This window comes from Muscardinus avellanarius (assembly GCF_963383645.1).
Source record: "Muscardinus avellanarius genome assembly, chromosome: 7".
Taxonomy (NCBI): domain Eukaryota; kingdom Metazoa; phylum Chordata; class Mammalia; order Rodentia; family Gliridae; genus Muscardinus; species Muscardinus avellanarius.
In genome coordinates, this window is record NC_137793.1 from 78707923 (window position 1) to 78728323 (window position 20401).

General features: G+C 40.0%; 1 protein-coding gene across 1 annotated transcript in view; it reads left to right on the forward strand.

Moving 5' to 3' along the window:
• Positions 1 to 11776, forward strand: part of LPGAT1 (lysophosphatidylglycerol acyltransferase 1) — a gene marked incomplete at its 3' end in the record, with an annotated part of 85844 nt that extends 74068 nt beyond the window's left edge. Inside the window, exons 6-7 of the mRNA XM_080698961.1 lie at positions 8415 to 8521; positions 11625 to 11776. Of these exons, the coding sequence (XP_080555087.1) occupies positions 8415 to 8521; positions 11625 to 11776 (259 nt within the window). The remainder of the gene's footprint in view (positions 1 to 8414; positions 8522 to 11624) is intronic.
• Between the last annotated feature and the right edge of the window lie 8625 nt (positions 11777 to 20401).

A 20401-nucleotide genomic window follows, 5' to 3' on the forward strand; every position in this document is an offset into this window, starting at 1 on the left:
TGTGCCTTTGGGGTCTTATTGAGGAAGTTTGTAGCTGTGCCTGTGTGTTGGGGTATTGGTCCTGTGCACTTTTCAACAAGCACAGCAGGTCTAATTTCCAGGCCTTTGATCCATCTTGAATTGACTCCTGTGTGTGCAGTATGAGAAAATGAGTTTTATTTCCATTTTTCTTGCATGTGATTAACCAGTTTTGACAACACCATTTATTAAGGAGGCTATCTTTTTTTCCAGTGTGTGTTTTTGGCCCCTTTGTCAGAAATCAACTGGCTGTAAGTGTGTAGATTTGTTTCTGAGTTTTCTATTCTGCTCCATTGGTCTATGTGTCTATTTTTGTGCTAATACCATGCTGTTTTTATTTCTATGGCTATGTAGTATAGTTTGAAGTCAGGTATTGTGATGCCTCCTGCATGATTCTTATTGCTGAGAACTACTTTGGCTAATCTGGGTTTTTTGTTGTTCCAAATGAATTTAAGGACTGATTTTTCTATGTCTGTGTAGAATCACTTTGGTAATTTAATGGGTATTGCATTAATTCTGTAGATCACTTTTGAAAGAAAGGTCAATTTGATATTTATTCTGCCTATCCACATTAATTTTATTATCTATGTTATATTTCCTTGTAGAGGTCTTTTACTTCCTTGGTTAGGTTTATTCCTGAATATTTTATTGCTTGGAGGATGTTGTGAGTGGAAATATTTACTGGCTATCTTTTTCAGTGGATTTGTGGTTGTCATACAGAAAAGCTTCTGTTTTTTTTAAGATTGATTTTGTATCCAGACGCTTTGTTGAATTTTTTGATCAGTTCTAAAAGCCTTTGTTTTAGTTTATTGGGTCTTCTAGGTATAATATGTCATCTGCAAATAGAGATAGTTTTATTTCTTCTTTTCCTATTTGTACTCCTTTGATTTCTTTCACTTGCCTTATTACTCTGGCTAGAGTCTCAAGTACTATTTTGAAAAGGAGTGGTGATAGTGGAACCTTGTATTGTTCCTGTTTTTAAGGGGAACTCTTGTAGTTTTTCCCCATTTAATATGATGTTAAGCTGGGCATGGTGGCCCATGCTTGTAATCCCAGCATTTGGGAGGCTTGAGAAAGGAGGATCCGGGTTCTTAACCAGCCTCAGCTACTTAGAGAGACTCTGTTTCAAAATAAAGAATAAAAAAAAATAGGGCTGTTTGTGTAGCTTGGAGGTAGAATGTCCCTGGGTTCCATCCCCAGTACTACAAAGAAACACACACACACACACACACACACACACACACACGTGCGCGCGCGTGCGCACAAATACACACACACGCACGCACGCACACACACACACAATGTTGGCTGTGGGCCTCTTGTATATTGCCTTTATGATGCTGAGGTATGTTTTTTTTTGTTTTGTTTTGTTTTGTTTTTTGGTGGTACTGGGGTTCCTGGAAGCCCTTCTACCTCCGGGCTACACTCCCAGACCTATTTTTACATTTTTATTTGGAAACAGGGTCTCCTAAGCCAGCACGTGCGGCTGGCTTCGAACCTGCGCGGTCCTCCTGTCTCTGCCTCCCAAGCGTGGGGATTTACAAGCGTGCGCCACCATGCCCGGCTGAGGTATGTTTTTTTAAGGAAAGAAAGAATCAGTGAGATTTTCTGTGCACAGAACCATGCTAGCTAAAAACTGCAGGGCTTTATACTGCTTGGATTCTGCCCCATACATGTGTGGTTCAAGGGTCGTCCAGAGATTTGAGAAGGGCTTATACTCAATGTATGGCTCTGACTCTCACCTTACTCCTTTCAGAATTCCTTATTTTCCAGTTGCAGTAGTCACCCTACTCTCTCTCTGATTCTTCAGCCAGTAGAACTTATACATGTTTCTGTGTAAGTCTTAGCCTCCCTGCATGGCACTGGGAACAATTCTCAAGTGAAAAGCTATAAAAATTGAGAAAATCACCATCTTCCCATTTTCCATGCTGACTCTCTTCCAACATCTCTCTGCTTTTAGTTTTTCCCTAGTAAGTCCAATAATGACTCTTAGATTTCTTTGTCAAAAATTTATAATCATTACCTGTGAACCACTCTGTTTATTACAAGAATCAGAAAGTCTTTCTTTTATTTTGGTGGATAATAAAAGTCACAGGGAGTTACAGCTCAGTCTCAAACTTAAAGAGGTGAAAGAATAGGCTTTGCTCTTAAATAACCCCTGGTAACCTCTCTGACTCTTTAATGTGGCATTTGGCCTTTTACTTTTAAAGTTAGTCTGCTTTGTACCAAAATGACAGGTGTCAGAACCACATTGCAGTACTTAATTACAAGATGTTTATCTTTATGATTCAGAATGTTTTTACTAAATTAAGATTGATGTTAAAGCAATCACAGTGGTACATACCCATAATTTCAGCTCCGCTGGAGGCTGAGACAGGAATATGGAAAGTTTGAGGCCATCCTGGACAATTTAGCAAGACCCTGTCTCAAAATGGAAAACTTTTAAAAGGGGCTAGAGATGTAGCTTAGTGGTTAATTATCCTCAGTACCCAGACAGGGGGAGATTTATGTTGAAATGAAAACACATGATATCTATAGTCTTTTTTGTTTTGTTTTGGTGATCCTCGGGATCAAACACATGGTTATTCTACCTCTGAGCTACATCACCAATCGTATTTTTTTATATGAAAATAGTATCTCATTGAGTTCCTGAGAGCCTTGCTAAATTGCTGAGGCTGGTTACCAACCTGCAAATCCTTTAGTCTCAACCTCTCAAGTAGAGAGATTACAAATGTGTACCGAAACACACAGCAGCAATAGTCTTAAAAAGAACTAGGAGAAGCAGAGAAGCAGGTGTGGTGGCGCACGCTGGTAATCCCTGCGCTTGGGAGGCTGAGACAGGAGGCTCGCACGGGTTCAAGGCCAGCCTCAGCTACTTAGTGAGACCCTGTTTCCAAATAAAATATTAAAAAAAAAAGGTCTGGGAGTATAGCCCAGAGGTAGGTTCCACCCCTAGTACCACCAAAAAAAAAGAAGAACTAGGAGAATTCATGGATGGATCCCCAAGAATGTAAGAATATGGGCCAGAAATGAAAGCATTTCAAAGCATTTGTCTACTGAATGAGATCTGCCATGACTTTTATCACTCTCCAGTTTTGTTTTGTTTTGTTTTGTTTGCAGTACTGGGGATGGAACCCAGGGGCATTGTAACTCTGAGCTACACCCCCGGTCCTATATTTTGTATCTTATTTTTTGAAACAGGGTCTCACTGAGTTGTGAAGGGCCTCACTAAGTAGCTGAGGCTGTCCGTGAACAGCAATCCTCCAGTCTCCGCCTCCTGAATGCTGAGATTACAAGCGTGTGCCACCACACCTGGCCTGTTCTCCAGTTTTAAAATCTTTTTATGTTGGATGTGGTAGCGCACGCTTCTAATTCCTGTACTTGGGAGGCTGAGATGGAGGATCGCACAGGTTCGAAACTAGCTTCAGCTACTTAGTGAGTCTCTCAGCAACCTAGTGAGACACTGTTTTCAAATAAAATATAAAATAGGCCTTGGAGTATAGCTTGTAGGTAGAAAGCCCCTAGGTTTCATCCCCAGTACCCCCCCCACACACACACACACAAATCTCATGAGGGCTGTTCTCAAAAATTGTTAGTGGAAATATAAATTGGCAGAATCTTCATCAAGATAATACAACAATATCTTTCAGAATTACTAATGCATTTAACTTTTGACCTAGTAATTTTACTTGTAGAAATTTACTCTATAGATAAATTTACACGCATATGAATTAACATTTATATGTTATCCACTGCCACATTGTTTATAATAACAAAAGATGAAAACTTCTATCAATAGAGAATAAGAGGAATTTAATATTTGCAATACATTAAGATTATAATGGATATTAGAAAATAGTTTTAGCAGGTGATAACAAAAATTTGATGTCAAAAGTAGAAGACAATTTAATCTGTGCATAGAAGATTTATAGCTTTTAAGTAGTTTTAATAAAAAAGATGAAAAGGAAAATTGATGATCTAATATTTGTCTCAGGAAGTTAGAAAAATGAAGAGCAAATTAAATCTAAAATAGGAAGCTGGGCATGGTGGTGACTGCTTGTAATTCCAGTACTTTGGAGGCTGAGACAGGAGGATTGTGGGTTCATGACCACCTTCAGCTACTTAGGCCCTCTGCAACTTAATAAGACCCTGCTTCCAAATAAAGAATAAAAATCGGGTGGGGGTGTAGCTCAGAGGTAGAATGCCCCTCAATTCAATGTCCAGTACCACAAAAAATAAATCCAAAGTAGAAAGCATGGAAAATAATTCATTGTGACATGAAAATACTAAAATACTGTTTTTTGAAAACACAATAAGAAAAGAAAGAAAGAAAACACAATGAAATTGATCACTTTTACCATTCTGATCAAGATGGCATGGGAAAGCCTGCATTATTAGTATAAGGAATGAAAAGGAATATCACTGCAGATTCTATAATCTTTAAAAAGACTAAAATAATGGAACTGGGATGTAGCTCATTGTGAAAGTGCAGCACCCTAATTTCAAAAGAGACCCCCCCCCATAAAAGACAATAAAATGGCATGGGTTGCAACTTTTCCAGAGCATAGAAAAAGAAAGGATACTTCTGAGTTTGTTTCATGAGTCCATTGTAACAGATACCAAAACTTGAACCAAGGACATTTATAAAAAAGAATTTACAGGCAAACCTCTTGCTTGACTATGGATCCAAGACTAAACCCAGCAATATATGAAAAATACATCATGTTATATAGCAGGAGTTTCCAAGCATGAAAGTGTGGTTACAGATACCAAAACTTGAACCAAGGACATTATAAAAAAGAATTTAGGCTGTGCATGGTGGCACATGCTCTAATCCCAGCATTCAGGAGGCTGAGACCAGAGGATCGTGGTTCGTGGACAGCCTCAACTACTTAGTGAGGCCCTCTGCAGCTTAGTGAGACTCTGTTTCAGAATAAAGAATAAAAATAGGACAGGGAGTGTAGCTCAGAGGTCAAATGCCCCTGAGTTCCATCTCCAGACCCGCAAGAAAAAAAGAAGAAGAATTTACAGGCAACCCTCTTGCTTGGTTAAAGATCTAAGACTGAACCCAGCAATATATGAAAAATACATCATGTTATATAGCAAGTGTTTCCAAGTATTTGTTTTAGAATTCAAAATCAATGTAACTTGTCTCATTAACAGAATTAAATGGAAAAATTATATAAGCATTTGAAGAGATGGAAATTTTTTGTGAAATGCAATTCATGGTCATGATAAAAATAAAATTCTCTGAACAAACTGGGAATAGAAGAGGATAACCCAATTAATAGTATCTACAAAAAATTACAGCAAATATCATGCTTAATTGTGAGCTATTAGATATTTCCTGCTGAAAGATTAAGAATGAGAGATAAGGATGTTTATTATCACTACTTGTATTTAACATGGTACTAAAGGTACCATCCAGGGTAATATGGCAAGAAAGTCCAAAGTGTAAGCATAGGAAGAGTTGTAATGAAATTGTCATTAGTTGCATCAATTTGCTTTCATTAGCTGCAAATTAAAGTTAAAAGGTTCCTTTGCAGATACAGAGATTCCCTCATTCATTGACTTAAATTGAGCCTAACCCTTATATATAAATGGCAGATACCTAAAAAGACTTCTTAGAGAAAGAAAGAAGAAAAGGAGCTTCACAAAGCTGCTTCTTTTTTATTATTTCTATTTCAAATCCACTCAAGTGGATATGATGGCCTGAGATGGAGGGAGTTAGACCTTTTGCAACTGAGGGGCCAAGATATAACAGGGTGAGGAGATGTGAGCTTAGCATTGTATGGTGAACACAGAACGTTTCCTCATGGCATTTGAAATTTTACCACCTTGAACCTGTGACCTTCCCATCTCATCCTCCCAAGTACTGAGATTATAGGCATGTGCTACCTCACCCGGTTAGATGAGTTCTTAAGATATAAACCCACAAGGGATAGTAGGAGAGCATTAGCAACAAACGTTGGCGCATTGGAAATAGATGGAACAAGAAATAATGTGATGAAACTCTGAGCCAGCTGTGGGAAAGGCCAAGAACTCACCTGGTTTATACCATAGGCTTCCTGAATGCGGGCAGCATCAGAGCCTGTGAAGGTGAGGCTAAAAGTGTTGTTAAACCTGGACAGGCAGTGGGAATCTGGGAAGAATTCAGGCCCTCCAAGAACCCACCCTGCACCCCACATCTGAATGACTATTCATCTCCTTCCGTAGCAAATACTGGAGGTTTACTCTACGGAAGGAAGTAGGAACTCTGTGCTGAGGAGCTGCAGGCCTGCTGAAGCAGAGGCCTCTTAGTGGACACAGCATATGAAGGATTGTCACGTCCAGTGGTGAAATTCCAGCCCTCTTATCTCTTGACCAACCAGGAACCTTCATTCTTTAAGCAGGAATTTAGAGAATCTTTCCCTGGGAAAGTGGGTGTGTTCAAAAGGAATGACCATTTTGTTTGTTTGTTTGTTTGTTGGTACTGGGAAGGAACCCAGGGGCCTTCTACCTCAGGGCCTATTCCCAGACCTATTTTATATTTTACTTGGAAACAGGGTCTCTTAAGCCAGCTGAGACTGGCTTCAAACCTGCGTGATCTTCCTGTCTCAGCCTCCCAAGCATGGGGATTACAAGCGTGCATCACCATGCCTGGCTGGAAAGACGATTTTATATGGCTCAGCTAGACAGTCCTCAGTGAGGCTCAGCTACCTGTTTCATCCATATCTGTAAATGTGAGCAAGCCACAAAGAATTAGCAGATAGCTGTTAACTGATAATCTGTATTGTAAAAGATAGACTAAAACAAGCCTAGGAGATGGCTTGGCAAGCTGGGGCTGAGACTCAAGGGTTGAGTACTTACCTAGAGTACACATAGCCCTGGCTTTGATTCCCCAGCACTCCTGGGAAAAAGACACTGGAACAGATGTAATTTAAGTATACTTTCTCAAGAAACTTCTGGAAGATATGCTCAATCAAAATAAGTAGAGAAAAGACAGGTGTGGTAGCAGACACTGGCCAGCCTCAGCAACTTGTGATACCCTTCATAACTTAGTGAGACCCTTTTTCAAAATAAAGAATAAAAAATCAGGCTGGCAGTGGAGCTCAGAGGCCATAGAATTCCTGGGTTTTGGCCCCATTACCGGAAGAAAAAGAAAAAAGATGAGTTGAGAAAAGGAAGACATAGAGTATAAGAAATACTATGTCTGTTTTAGGAGCATAGGACATCACCAGGATGGGAGCAAGAGGACCTCACAGAATGAAAAGTATAGGTGTCAAATACAGAGCCAGGAGGTATATATATACTTGATGAAAAGCTACCCATTTGGGCAGATTCAGTCTGGTTTTCAGACGTTCCTATCAAAGAACATTACTAAGATGCATTATTAGACCTTGTATTTAAATAAATGACTGAATGTGCTCTCTCTCTATATGTATATATATATATGGAATGGAACCCAGGGGTCTTCTACCTCTTAGCTGGACCCCTGCCCCTATTTTTTATTCTTTATTTTGAAACAGTCTGTGTAAATTGTGGAGGGCCTAAGTAGCTAAGGCTAGCCGTAAACCTGCGATCCTCCTGTCTCAGCTTCCCAAAGTACTGAGATTACAAGTGTGCACCACCACACCCAGAATAATGATCTATATCTTAAGACTTCACCTGTCCTGCATACCATTCCCACTTAAACCCACAAACCTGGAAAGGCATATTATTTGTAGAGACAGAACAATTTAAGAGTATGTTTTCAAGCTGGACGTGGTGCACACTTGTAATATCAGCATTTGAGAGGCTGAGACAGGAATATTGCAGTTCGCAGACAGCTTCAGCTACTTAGTGAGGCGCTTTGCAACTCAGTGAGACCCTGTTTCAAAATAAAAAATGGGTTGGGGGTGTATTCCATCCCCAGTACCACAAAAGAAAAAAGAAGAGTATGTTTTTTTGTTGTTTTTGTTTGTTTGTTTTGCAGGTCTGGGGGTGGAACCCAGAGGCATTTAACCTCTGAGCCACAACCCCTGCCCAATTTTTTATTCTTTATTTTGAAACAGGGTCTCACTGAGTTGCAGAGGGCCTCACTAAGTAGCTGAGGCTGTCCGCGAACGCCCCCCAAATGCTGAGATTACAAGCGTGCGCCACCACACCTGGCTTGAAGAGTATGTTTTTAACATCTAGAACTATACCTAACACATAATACTCTAGTGAATCTTAAAATGAACACATCAATTAATCTGTTGTATAATCAAAACATTTTAAAAAAGCCAAGAGGTCTTGAGAAGTTCAGACCAACTCTTGCAAAAACAAAAGGGGTTCTGTAAGTTTACTCAGCTTTTCACTCAGTACCAATATTAAGTTGTGGTTCTGAGAAATCTTTATTTCTGAATTCAAGTAATTTTTTCCTTTCTTCTTAACAGGATCTTTCCAGCTAAAGATGTACCCCTGGAGAATGATGACCTTGCCAATTGGCTCTATCAACGGTTTGTTGAAAAAGAGGACCTCTTAACCCATTTTTATGAAACAGGTACACAGAATCTTCTATTATATACATTTTGAAAGTTACCAGAAATTTCAAATGTATGCTTTAGGGAAGATAACCACCTTTCCAATCTTTAGATGCCCTAAAAAATCAAAGTTATTTCTGTATTTAAGGTATTTCAGCTGAGCGTGGTGGCACACACGATTGGGAGGCGGAGACAGGAGGATCATGCAGATTCGAAGCCAGCCTCGCTGGTTTAAGAGACCCTGTTTCCAAACAAAATATGAAATAGGTCTTGGAGTGTAGCCTGGAAGTAGAAGGGTTCTATCCCCAGTATCACTAAAAAAAAAAAAAAAAGAAAAAGAAAGAAGAAGATATTTTACCTTAGAATTTATAAAACAAATTTATGAAGCCAGGCATAGTGGCAGATTCCTGTAATCCCAGTTTTTGGGGGATTGAGACAGGAGGATTGCAGTTTCTAGGACAGCTTAAGCAATCTAGCAAGATTCTCAGCAACCTAGGGAGACCGGTCTCAAAGTAAAGAATGCCCTTGGCTTCAGTCCCCAGTAATAAACACACACACACACACACACACACACACACACACACACACACACACACACAATCACACATACATTAAAAAAGGTTAATTTGTTTAGGTTCTTCATTAGCCTCTGTTCAAGGACCATATGATGAGGATGATGTCACATAGGAACAGAGTCTGAACCACTGCAGTCATTCATATACGATCATAAGGAGTATTCTGTAATTCTACTGTTTGTGTGGGGAGGGGAGTTGCTGGTTATGGAACCCAGGGCCTTTTGCACATGATAGGCAAGTGCTCTACCACTGAGCTGTATCCCCAGCCCTGTATTGGGTATTTAATGAAATAGCAAATACATTTGTTTGACATTGCACTTGATTGATTAAATAATATATTGTAGCCATTTGAGATCATTTTTAACTGCATTTTTACATGCTTGTTCTTTACAGGAAGAGATAAAATTTACTTTTTAAATTTTCATAGATACAAACTTGGACTTTTCTTCTTGGGTGGGGGGGGTCTATCCTAAGCTCTTTTTCCTTAATATCCTTTACAGTCTATAAAATATTACAGTAAAGTAAGAAAAATGGGAGGGGAAGAAGAAAGTAGTTAGAAAAGAAGGAAATTAACTTTGGTAGAATACCAGGTAGTACCAAATGCTCTCGTGAATTTCTGTGTAATTGGCCGATTTTCTTTTCTTTTTCTTTTTTTTTTTTTTTGGTGGTGGTGGTACTGGGGTTCCCGGAAGCCCTTCTACCTTCGGGCCACACTCCCAGACCTATTTTTACATTTTTTTTTTAATTTGGAAATAGGGTCTCTTAAGCCAGCGCGGCTGGCTTCAAACCTGCGCGATCCTCCTGTCTCTGCCTCCCAAGCGCGGGGATTACAAGCGTGCGCCACCACGCCCAGCTAATTGGCCTATTTTCTAACACCTTAATAGAGGTAAAGGCAAACAGAAGACTGTCCTGGGTCTGAGAGTAGTCATGGTGTTTAGAATATCAGAAGGCTGAAAGGGCATAAGAGGAGATAAGAGGCCAGCAAAGTCTCTCTCCTTTTTCTAACTCAATTTTTTACCTTATGATATTTGGCCTAAATTGTGGCAATAATAATGGAAGCCTCTTTTTAAGAAAGCAGTTTGCATACTAGACCTTGAAACTTCAAAGTGCACTCTGTAAATTGCTTGTGAGCAGCAAATCCCCTCATGAATCAGCTTACCTTAGGGGATTAATCCGCAAGGACAAAGATTGTCTGAATGCTGAGACTGTTAAAGATGACCGTAGGCAATACTGTTCTGAAGCAATGTAGCTTTCCTTTCCAGAAGAGAACTCAAAGGCATCTGTTTACACTGTTTTTTCTTTTTTATTATTGAGAGATATTTTATAAACCATACTGCCTCTTTAAAATGTCAGTGTTATATAACTGCTTTCCACAAACCAAAAAAAGAAATTGTAGAAAAAGAGATTCGCATAAATTATGCTAGCTGGGCATAGTGGGGCACACTTGTAATCCCATCATTTGGGAGGCTGAGACAGGAGGATCACGGTTCATAGACAGCCTCTGCTACTTAGTGAGGCCCTTTGCAACTTGAAGAGACCCTGTTTCAAAATAAAGATTTTTTTTTTTTTTTTTTTTTTTTTTTTTTTTGGTGGTACTGGGGATACAAAGGGGAAGATGCAAGAAGGAAATAAACCTGGAGGAGTACAAGGGCCAAGGGAAAGAAGGGTGGTGGGCATTTTTCTGAGAATGGGAAAGATACCAGTGGATTAGCTATTCACTGAGAAGGTGGGAGAGCATTCCAGCAGGGGCTTTCTCTCTGGGCTATACTCCCAGACCTATTTTCTATTTTATTTGGAAACAGGGTCGTACTAAGTTGCTGAGAGCCTCACTAAGTAGCTGAGGCTGGCTTTGAACCTGTGCGATCCTCCTGTCTCAGCCTCCCAAGTGTGGGGATTACAAGCATGCGCCACCATGCCTGGCTAAGAATAATAATTTAAAAAATAGGGCTGGGGGATGTAGCTCGGATTTAGAATGCCCCTGGGTTCCATGCCCAGTACTGCTAAATAAATAAACAAGTAAATATGGCTGTTTGAAAATTTATTTGATAGCAGTTTCACAGATCCTATATCCTGACCACCAGGGAAATCTCTAGGGATCCAGTGGCAAAGAAGGTGGATAGATTGCTTATGCTTCTGCAGATTTTACTCCAATGGGAAACAGATAACAAGTCTGTTAATAGGAAGGACAGGTGCAGGTTAGGGAAAGTTGCAGGAAGGAAGTAAACCTGGAGGAGTGACAAGGTCCAAGGCAAAGCAGGGTGGTGGGCATTTTTTCTGAGAATGGGGAAGATGCCAGTGGATTAGCTATTCACTGAGAAGGTGGGAGAACATTCCAGCAGAAAGAATAAAGGCAGAGGCTGGAATGCTGGGTAGGGCCAGGCAGCTCAGAAATTGTACTTCACATGAGATCTGTCCTCAGGTACAGTGGAAGGTCACAGAAGAGGCTTTCAAAAAAACCCGCCAGCTCTAGTTAAACTAATATTCATCTTTTATTCCAGGAGACCTGCCATTACAGTAAAACAAAATAATATTTTGTCTTGTCTTTTAGGAGCCTTTCCACCTTCCAAGGGCCAGAAGGAAGCTGTTTCCAGGGAGATGAACCTCAGCAACACGTGGATATTCCTCATACAGGCTTTTGCATTTTTGTCAGCCTATATGTGGTACAGCGTCTTTCAGTATTTTTACCATTGCCTATTTTAGGAATTGACTCAGACTTGTTGAGGTCACCATAGGAGTTCAGACTTCCATGAGTATGCATTATTTTGCATATGCAAATCAATATATAAAAAGCAGTAAAGGAAATTCAGTGGATGGATTAATATTTATCCCCCTTTGGGATATTTTAAAACTATTAAAAGGATCGGTGATATAATGACCTGCTAATATATTTTAAGAACTTTTCATGTTTTAAAGAGATACACTCTACCATATATTTAAGCAAACATCATATTTGGAGAAGAAAAATCATAAAATCATCCTAGAAGACTTTCTGAAAGAAACTCTTATCATCAGATCTACTTGGCCATTAGTTCAAGCTCAGAAGTTGTGTCCATCCCTCCTAGCTAATAGCCTATTATTAGAGCAGTGCTCCACCGCGCCTATACCCCACCCACTTGTGCGGTGTTACTAGTAGCCATGAGGGGAGCTGGTGGGCACTTCCTGAAAAGTGATTTCCCTGTCATTTTTAGTAACAAACTCCAGTCCTCAGCACATGACCGAGGTCCAGTGTTGGTGTTCCCAGTTTGGGAAGAACAGTGTCCACTGAACACCTCCTGGCATAGACTGCATTTTTACAAAGGCTAGCTCAGTCCAGCACCACGTTTACATGCACTAGAGCTTTCTTTTCTACAGGGAGTGGGACGGGAGGATTACCCAATTTCTTTTTTTTTTTCTTTTTCTTTTTTATAGACAGCATATGATAGATTGACAAAATTCACTTCTATTGGATGCTAGTATAGCCAAGGGTAGTGAGTGCGCTCCCAGGAGCTTTCCTGTCTCTGTGAATTTGCCCGCAGACACTCTCGGTACCACCCTGCACTGGGCGCCTCCTGCCCTAATGTCCCTATTTGTAGCTGTAGCCCCCCTCAACATAGTAGCACTAAATGCATTTTGGGGATGGCTGAAACAAATTAATGTAAAACATGTAGATGGCAAGTTTAAGGGAAAAGAAGAGCTAGAGCCAGACATTAGCTAGTAATGGAGGCAAGTTCTCATGCGGCACCCCTGGAACCCGAGCAGGCAGCAGTGTGTTCTGTGACATTAAAGCGCTGCCCCTCAGGCACCGAGAGAGAGGCCTCAGAGGCTTCCCAGTCTCTCAGTTGCTATTGGAGAGGATAAGAGTCAAGTTTCTGTTATTTCTAGAAAATCTTTTTTTTTTTTTTGTCACTATACTCATATACTTACCTCACAGGAGAACCAAATTTCTCAAAAAATGCTGGCACTGCATCAGCATTGAGATAGAGGCTGTTTTGTGGCTTAGGATTGTAAAACTCTGAAGATCCAGTACGTCAGTGGTAGTTTTCTGTGATAGGAGCACTGTAGATTCCCCTGTTGTCACTAATCATACAAATGATGATTCTGAAAAGTAGGCTGCAAAACAAAATTAAAGGCTAACATTTTCTGTTTTCAAACAAACCAAAAAAAAAAAAAGAAAGAAAAGATGTGAATTTTCCCACAGGTATGTGGGAAAGGTAAAGCAACACCAAATAAAAGCCCACAGCAGCTTCACAGTTAGGTCACTCAGCAGAGGAGGAAGAGGACAATGTGTTACCTGAAATACCTCATTGAACATTATACTCCTACAATTAAAATGCAGAGACAGTCTTGATACGTTTGGTTTGGTAACAGTTGTCATCAAATGCAATTTTCTTGAAACCTAAGCATTTTGCTGTGTTCTACAGTGACGGTGAATAATTGAGCCAGTTCCTTGAGAGGTGTCAGTGATGATAGGAAGCCAAAGAGAAGCTCTATGATGCTTCTGTGTGAGGCTCAGCAAACTACTCAATACAAGATGAATGGAACTGTTCATTTGAGACATGTCAGCCCTCTAGGGGAGAAGTTGCTCGCTGTTGAGTATAGTATGCACCATCCTCGCTAATAGACCTTTTTCTTGTTGTGACAATCTACAGGGTAGAGTGGCCAGTTCTCCTGTCCAAAAACTGCATACACAAGTGTGGCCTTAGGGCCACTTTTGCCACTGCTGTGCTCCAAAGGAACATGATACTGCTAAATATACTGTACACGTTTAATTTATCTGTAAGATGCTTTACTTTTCAGTACAGTGTCATTTCCACAGTCACTAGAGTGACAGATACCTATAGATATGAGGTAATTTTTGAAAATAGATCCATGAATTGTAAATAGATGTGTATTTGATCTGCCCTACCCTTCTTTGATTCTCTCTAAATGTTCTCTCTCTTCCGTTTGCAAAACATGTTTGAGAACATTGATAGTACTTGTCAGGAACTGGAGTTCACCTGCTTGCACTAGGAAATGTAAAAAGAGAAACTGTTCTTTTATGGCAATCTGGGGAAGCAACAATATGCCAGGTGAAGAACTGAATAAAAAATAAAAGTCTATCTGTGCTTTCTGTGTAAAGTGAAAGGAGGATGTACATTTTGTCAAGGGGAAAGAAAGTAAAACTACGCCAGTGTTATACCAGTAGCTCAGTAGGATCTCAGCGTTTCTCACTCTTGACTGGACTGCCTGGATTTCCACAGATGACAGCGCTGAGAGCTCACTGCTAGGATCCTGGTACCAGCAGGTAACAGTGATGGAGCATCTGCTCCTCACCAGCAGCTCCAGTATCTACAAAAGGACTGAGCCATTGGGTCACTCTTAGCTTCAAAACAATTACTGGTATTGAAATATATGTGTATGATAGATAAGTTTACAAGTGATGAAAAGATAGGAAAAAAATACAGAGTGGCAAATGGTGGTTGGGGTGGGTAAACAAGTTGGCTGAGAATTTAGATTTTTTAAAGGTAGCTGTGAGTTCAGACCTATCATGTTATTAAATGGTTTTTGATATTACAACCAACCCTTAATTTTCCACAGTAAAAGAATTAGGGATTACTAAATAATTACTGGGTAATTAATCCAGTTATAAATCATAGGGAAGCCAAAAATTATTTCCATGTAGGAGTTTGAATTTTTGCTTTCATCAAATGTTTTTTCTGCCGGGCGTGGTGGTGCACGCTTGTAATCCCAGCATTTGGGAGGCTGAAACAGGAGGATCGCAGTTCACGGCCAGCCTCAGCTTCTCGGCCAGACTCAACTACTTATTGAGGCACTTTACAGCTCAGTGAGACTCTGTTTCAAAAAAAGAATTTAAAAATGGGGCTGGGGGTGTAGCTTGGAGGTCGAATGCCCTGGGTTCCACCCCCGGTACTTCAAAAAAAAAAAAAAAGTTTTTTCCTTCTAGAGATGTTTACTGATTACAAAAATGATTTTAATTACCTATTAACTTCCTTTGCCTATGTATTTGTGACTGTGTTAACCAGTAGTGAAATGACATGAAAAGACAGGTGGCTATCAGGAAGAAAAATACCAAAGCCTGAATAAACCATAGACTGGAAAGGGCATCCCTGAATAATCAGGAATTGGTGGAGCTGAGATGGTTCTCAGCTTCTTATGAAAGTGTAAGCCGCAGAACGTCACTCTGGCTCTGCTGCCGTCTGGGCTGACGTGGAAATGCCGCCTGGGTCTTCGCTCATGTTGCCCACTGTTTGTGGATTTGCTTAGTCATGTTTTTTGACAATCACTTCCCTAAAGACTCTTCTGAACTAATTGGTCTTGGTTGTAATCATAGAATGTAGTCTTTAATCATGGCTAGTCTTCTGTATTCTTTTTGTATTTAAAAAGAAAAAATTTTTATTTGCACTACTGAATAGGAAAAGTTAACTGTTTTCTTTGTTCTTTATTTTGAAGTTACTACACAGGACTTCACTCCAGAGTGTTACCATTATGCATGTGCTCAGCTCCGGTCTATGAAGGGTGGATAAAAATGTGTAATATGCATTAACTCTGCAGTGCTATGACCTTACATCTTTTACCTTTAACATGCAAGGTGAAACCAAAGGAGCACAGGGCAGCAGCTGTACTAGTTTATTTCATGGAGGGTAGAGACTAATATGTTTGGGACCAAAACACCTAAGTTGGAAGTTTCTAGATCACAAAGGGCCGGTGTCCTCTGGAGCAGTCATTGCTTGGTGCTTTCTTGTAATCATTTTGCACCAGTCCCCAACAATCAGGAATTGAGCCCTGGGAATCGCTGAGGGTGCTGAACTGTTGGGGGAGGGTGACTGTAGCCATATGGAAGATAAAACATGGTTTTTCTGCAAAATTTCCATCTGAGGATTTTTACATTAGTATTTTTTAAAAACTCTTTAAAGGACAAAAATTAAGTGTATTCTAGTTGCAAAATATGCACACATTTTGAATGGCTTTATTTTTATTGTGTAAAACTGTTGAACACATGACTGTGATGCACAAATTCTTTACGTGTAAGGAGTCTATGCATTTTACAGCAACTTATATCATGGTTGAGTAATGAGACAGTTATACATGAGGCTTCCATTGTCTTTTTTTCATTGCTTTTATTTTCTTTACAGTTATTACAAAGTTGTATTTATTTATATACATGGATTTTCCTGACGCCGTAACGTTTACTTCAGCTTGTTGATCTTTCTCTGTGTACCTGCATGTTGTAATGTGTGGTAAGGATGAATGTAAAGGCTGCGGCAGCTGTAATTAATTTTGTAAAGGGCTGGTCACACTTGGATCTGGTTAATGAATGCATTTGGGATGATTTTAGTAACCAGGTCACCTTTTTAGACATTTAGATGTGAACACCAAAATAAGCATTTTCTCAGCAAAAATTAATAGCTGGTTCTATTTTTTTTAAGGTAGAGAAAATAAAATTGATTTTTTTCAAGTGCAGTGCTTTTCATTCTTAGTAGTGGGGCTGGGGTGTCTGTTCTTCTGGAGCTATCTGGGCATTAACACTTGCAGGCATGAACTTAGAGCCCACTGTGTAGCAGGATGCAGAGGGCAGGTTGAAATACCAGGGGAGAAAACGATGGGCCTCCTTCACTGGCTTAAAGGATTTGCTCCTCCTCTCTTCCAGTTCTCCCAGTTAAGTGGTATGCTGGTAAAGTGGTCTGCTGTCCTTGAGGGAGAAAAACTGTATGCAAGTGTACATAAATTCGTTATAAATTTTCCTAATAGCAAGGATATATAACACAACATGTAACAAGATATGAGCACTATAAATAACACATAGCCAGTTGATTCTCAGAGGATACTTAATTGCTTTTTGCTGAACCCTTTTAGCAAATCTACATAGGATTGTCTTTCTACCAAGATATAAAGTAAGGCATTAAGTCCTAATTCACTCATCTTCCAATAAATTTAATTTCAATCTAATATGTGATCTACTGTTAAACTCTTTCTTACCCATGTACAAGACCACTTTTTAACTCTAGGGTTAATTGAAAGCTTATCCAGTTTGATTTAACAACTATTTAAACTACTGGCAAAATTGCAAAGTTTAGGAATTGTTCCTTGGGAATCAGTAGGCGCTATCCCCAGCACATCTTGCCCTGTTTTTTTTTTTGTTTGTTTGTTTGTTTTGTTTTAACTGTGTTGAATAAACTTAACATAGTTAATTTGCTCGCTAGTCTGAGAAAATTTCTATTATTGACCCTGGTTGTAACTTTAAGGGCCAGAAAAACACCAAGATCAATCCTACTGAGTGAACTTTTGCTGCTGAAGAATCTGACACAAGTGAACTTCTAAAATACAGAGAAAGCTTACATATTTCTATAGTTTTATGCTTTTGTTTCTCAAAGTTAAGTAAATGCAGAATAGGCATCTTTTGTTTCAAGCATACAAAACATCAATCATTTGGTTACTTGTTTGTAGAATATGTTTGATTTTAATACTTAAAAATTATTAAGATATTTTACAATCTATCAAATAAGTTAAATAGTCACAGTTCAGTCTACCTCTTTTTCCTCTCTGGATTTAGGCTGCCGTTCTGGTGGGGTTCTAATTTTTCTCTTATAAGTACTTTCTGTGGAAGACAAAGAACAAATTGGGAACCAAAGCCTGAGAACAAATTTGGAGCACTCAGATCTACTGCTGACCAGCCCTATTCCTCATAAGTTGGGGGGTAAAAGCCATTGTTTTTAATTCCCACTTCATATGAAAATGTTTGTTTTTTTTTTTTTTTTAATGTTTCTTCCTGCTGGAAAAAAAATGTATTTTTAAAAGGAAAAGCAATCTCCTTTTGGCTCTTAAGAAATCAGCTGTATGAGTAGGCGTGACCATATCATAACATGCTGATATGATAGAAATCAATAAATTTTTACCTCTCAGGAATCGGGTAACCTTATTCTTAACTCTTAGAAGCCTGAGAAACACAATGCCCCTGTTGTTCCTGTCACATGAGAACAGACCTGCAGATGGAACATGGGAGGAGGGTTGGCTGACCGCAGGAAGTGAGAGGGGCTCCTTTCATAGTCAGAAATACTCATTAGGTATGACCAAATCTTCAGTGTGTAGGAAAAAATTGAAATTTTGCTGTTTCAAAGCATAGAGCTCAAAGCCAGGCATGGTGGCGCATGCTTGTAATCCCCGCGCTTGGGAGGCGGAGACAGGAGGATCGCGCAGGTTCGAAGCCAGCCGCACTGGCTTAAGAGACCCTGTTTCAAAAATATAAAATAGGTCTGGGAGTGTAGCCCGGAGGTAGAAGGGCTTCCAGGAACCCAAGTACCAAAAAAAAAAAAAGTTCAAAGCACAGAGCTCAGATTTACCCTCAGAATACTTTTAGGAGTGAGACTCACCTTAGAGCTGGAAATGGTGAGGTTCCCACTTGTTTACTTACCTGAGGCAAGAAACAACTGGGGCCATTCTTGTGAAGTGGCTGCTTAGCAGTGGTGCTAAGAAACGACCCCTAAAATGCCCAGTGTTGCCTCTTTGTCCCTTTGTTTTTGCGCGCTGTGCGCGCATACATGCATGTGCCTGTGAACATGTATGTTAGTTAATGGGGGGATTGAACTCAGGAGCATTCTACCTTCAAACTATATCCCCAGCCCTTTGTTTGTTTGTTTTGAAACAGTCTCACCAGGTCACTGAGAGGAGCTAAATTGCTGAGAGAGTGTGTGTGTGTGTGTGTGTGTTGTACTGGGGATTAACCCAGGGGCATTATCTACAAGCCATATCCCCAGCCCTATTTTATTTATTTTGAAACAAGGACTCACTTAATTCAACAATTATTTAGGCTGGCTGTGAACCTGCGATCCTCCTGCCTCAGCCTCCCAAGTACTGGGATTAGAAGCGTGTACCACCGTGGCTGTCTGAGGCTGATCATAAACCTATGACCCTTCTGTCTCAGCCTCCTCCTCTTCACAATACAGAAACTCCCTGAAGATCCTTACCTGCTGTTTTTTACTGGTTAGCATTATGAAAACCAGCTGTGAGCCTTCTATCGCAGCATCCCAAGTACTGGGATTTCAGGAGTATGCCACCATGCCTGGCAGTTTTTCTAATTTTTATTTTTATTGATGCATTATAATTGAACATAGTCGTGGGATCTATTTCCATGAGATCCCTTTTGCCCCACTTTTTTTTCTCTCTGGATTCCTCAGATGAGAGGGAAGAAATGTGACCCTTGACTTTCTAAGTCTGGCTTATTTCACTTAACAGGATGTTCTCCAGGTCTTTGCTTCTCCTTAATGCTGAAATGCATATTATGTACCAGGCACTTTGCTAAAGACTTAACATCAAAATCAACACGAGTGTGAACTGTGTCCTGAGAGTGCCCTCCCTGAACACTCACCTCTGAGAGCCTCTCCCATTGCAGGTAACTACCCCCTGTGTGGGAGAAAGCCATTAGGAGGAGGCCTCTCTCCAGGAGGCCCAACAAAAGAATTCAAGATACTGATGACACAAATGCTCTTAATCAAGCATCTGTAGCACACAGTAGAGCTTTTTGTCTTTCCCTGATTTATACATGCTCCAGTAAGGACACAGGATGGCATTAGAAATGGGGGCAGTTGGGGCTGTATTGTATGTATTGGATTTTGAAATACAGGGATGGTGAAAGTCTTGACAGCTCAGAGTAGGCCCTCGGCCTGGTGCTGGCATTGTGACACTCCTGAATTCATTTGGCTAAAACAAGTCACAGGGCCTGTCCACACTCAGGGTGGAGGGTGTACAAGTGGGTGTGAGTAGTAAGAGGCACGGTTCATCTGGAGCCATCTTTGAAGATCTGCCTCCAGCCACAGTGAGACACTCCTCAGCTGTCTGGATAAACAACATTAGTTAGGTCTAAAAGAGTTCTCATGATTTGGCAAGTTTGCCTGTGATTTTCATTAATTGAAAATGTTTTGAGTTTCTAGCAGTTTAAGAGGGTTAGATTGTTGGAGCATCACCCATTCATGTAGTCACACTTATGTTTGATTAAATGACGTGATTCAATACGACTAAAAGATTTTCTTTTTCTTTCTTTTTTTTTTTTCCGATACTGGGGATTGAACCCAGAGACATTCTACCTTCTAGCTACATCCCAGCCTGATTTTATTTATTTGAAAACAGGGTCTGATGAACATTTCACTACTTGTTCCCCAACCTGTGATCCTTCTGTCTCAGCCTCCCAAGTACTGAGATTACAGGCATGTACCACCATGCCTGGCCAGATGTTTTGTTTGAGAGTTACCTTTATATTATTTTTGCCACTGATTGATGACATGCTTTGCCCTTGGCATTTTAGAATTAGTATACACTTTATATTTTATTTATTTTTTATTTTATTTTATTTTT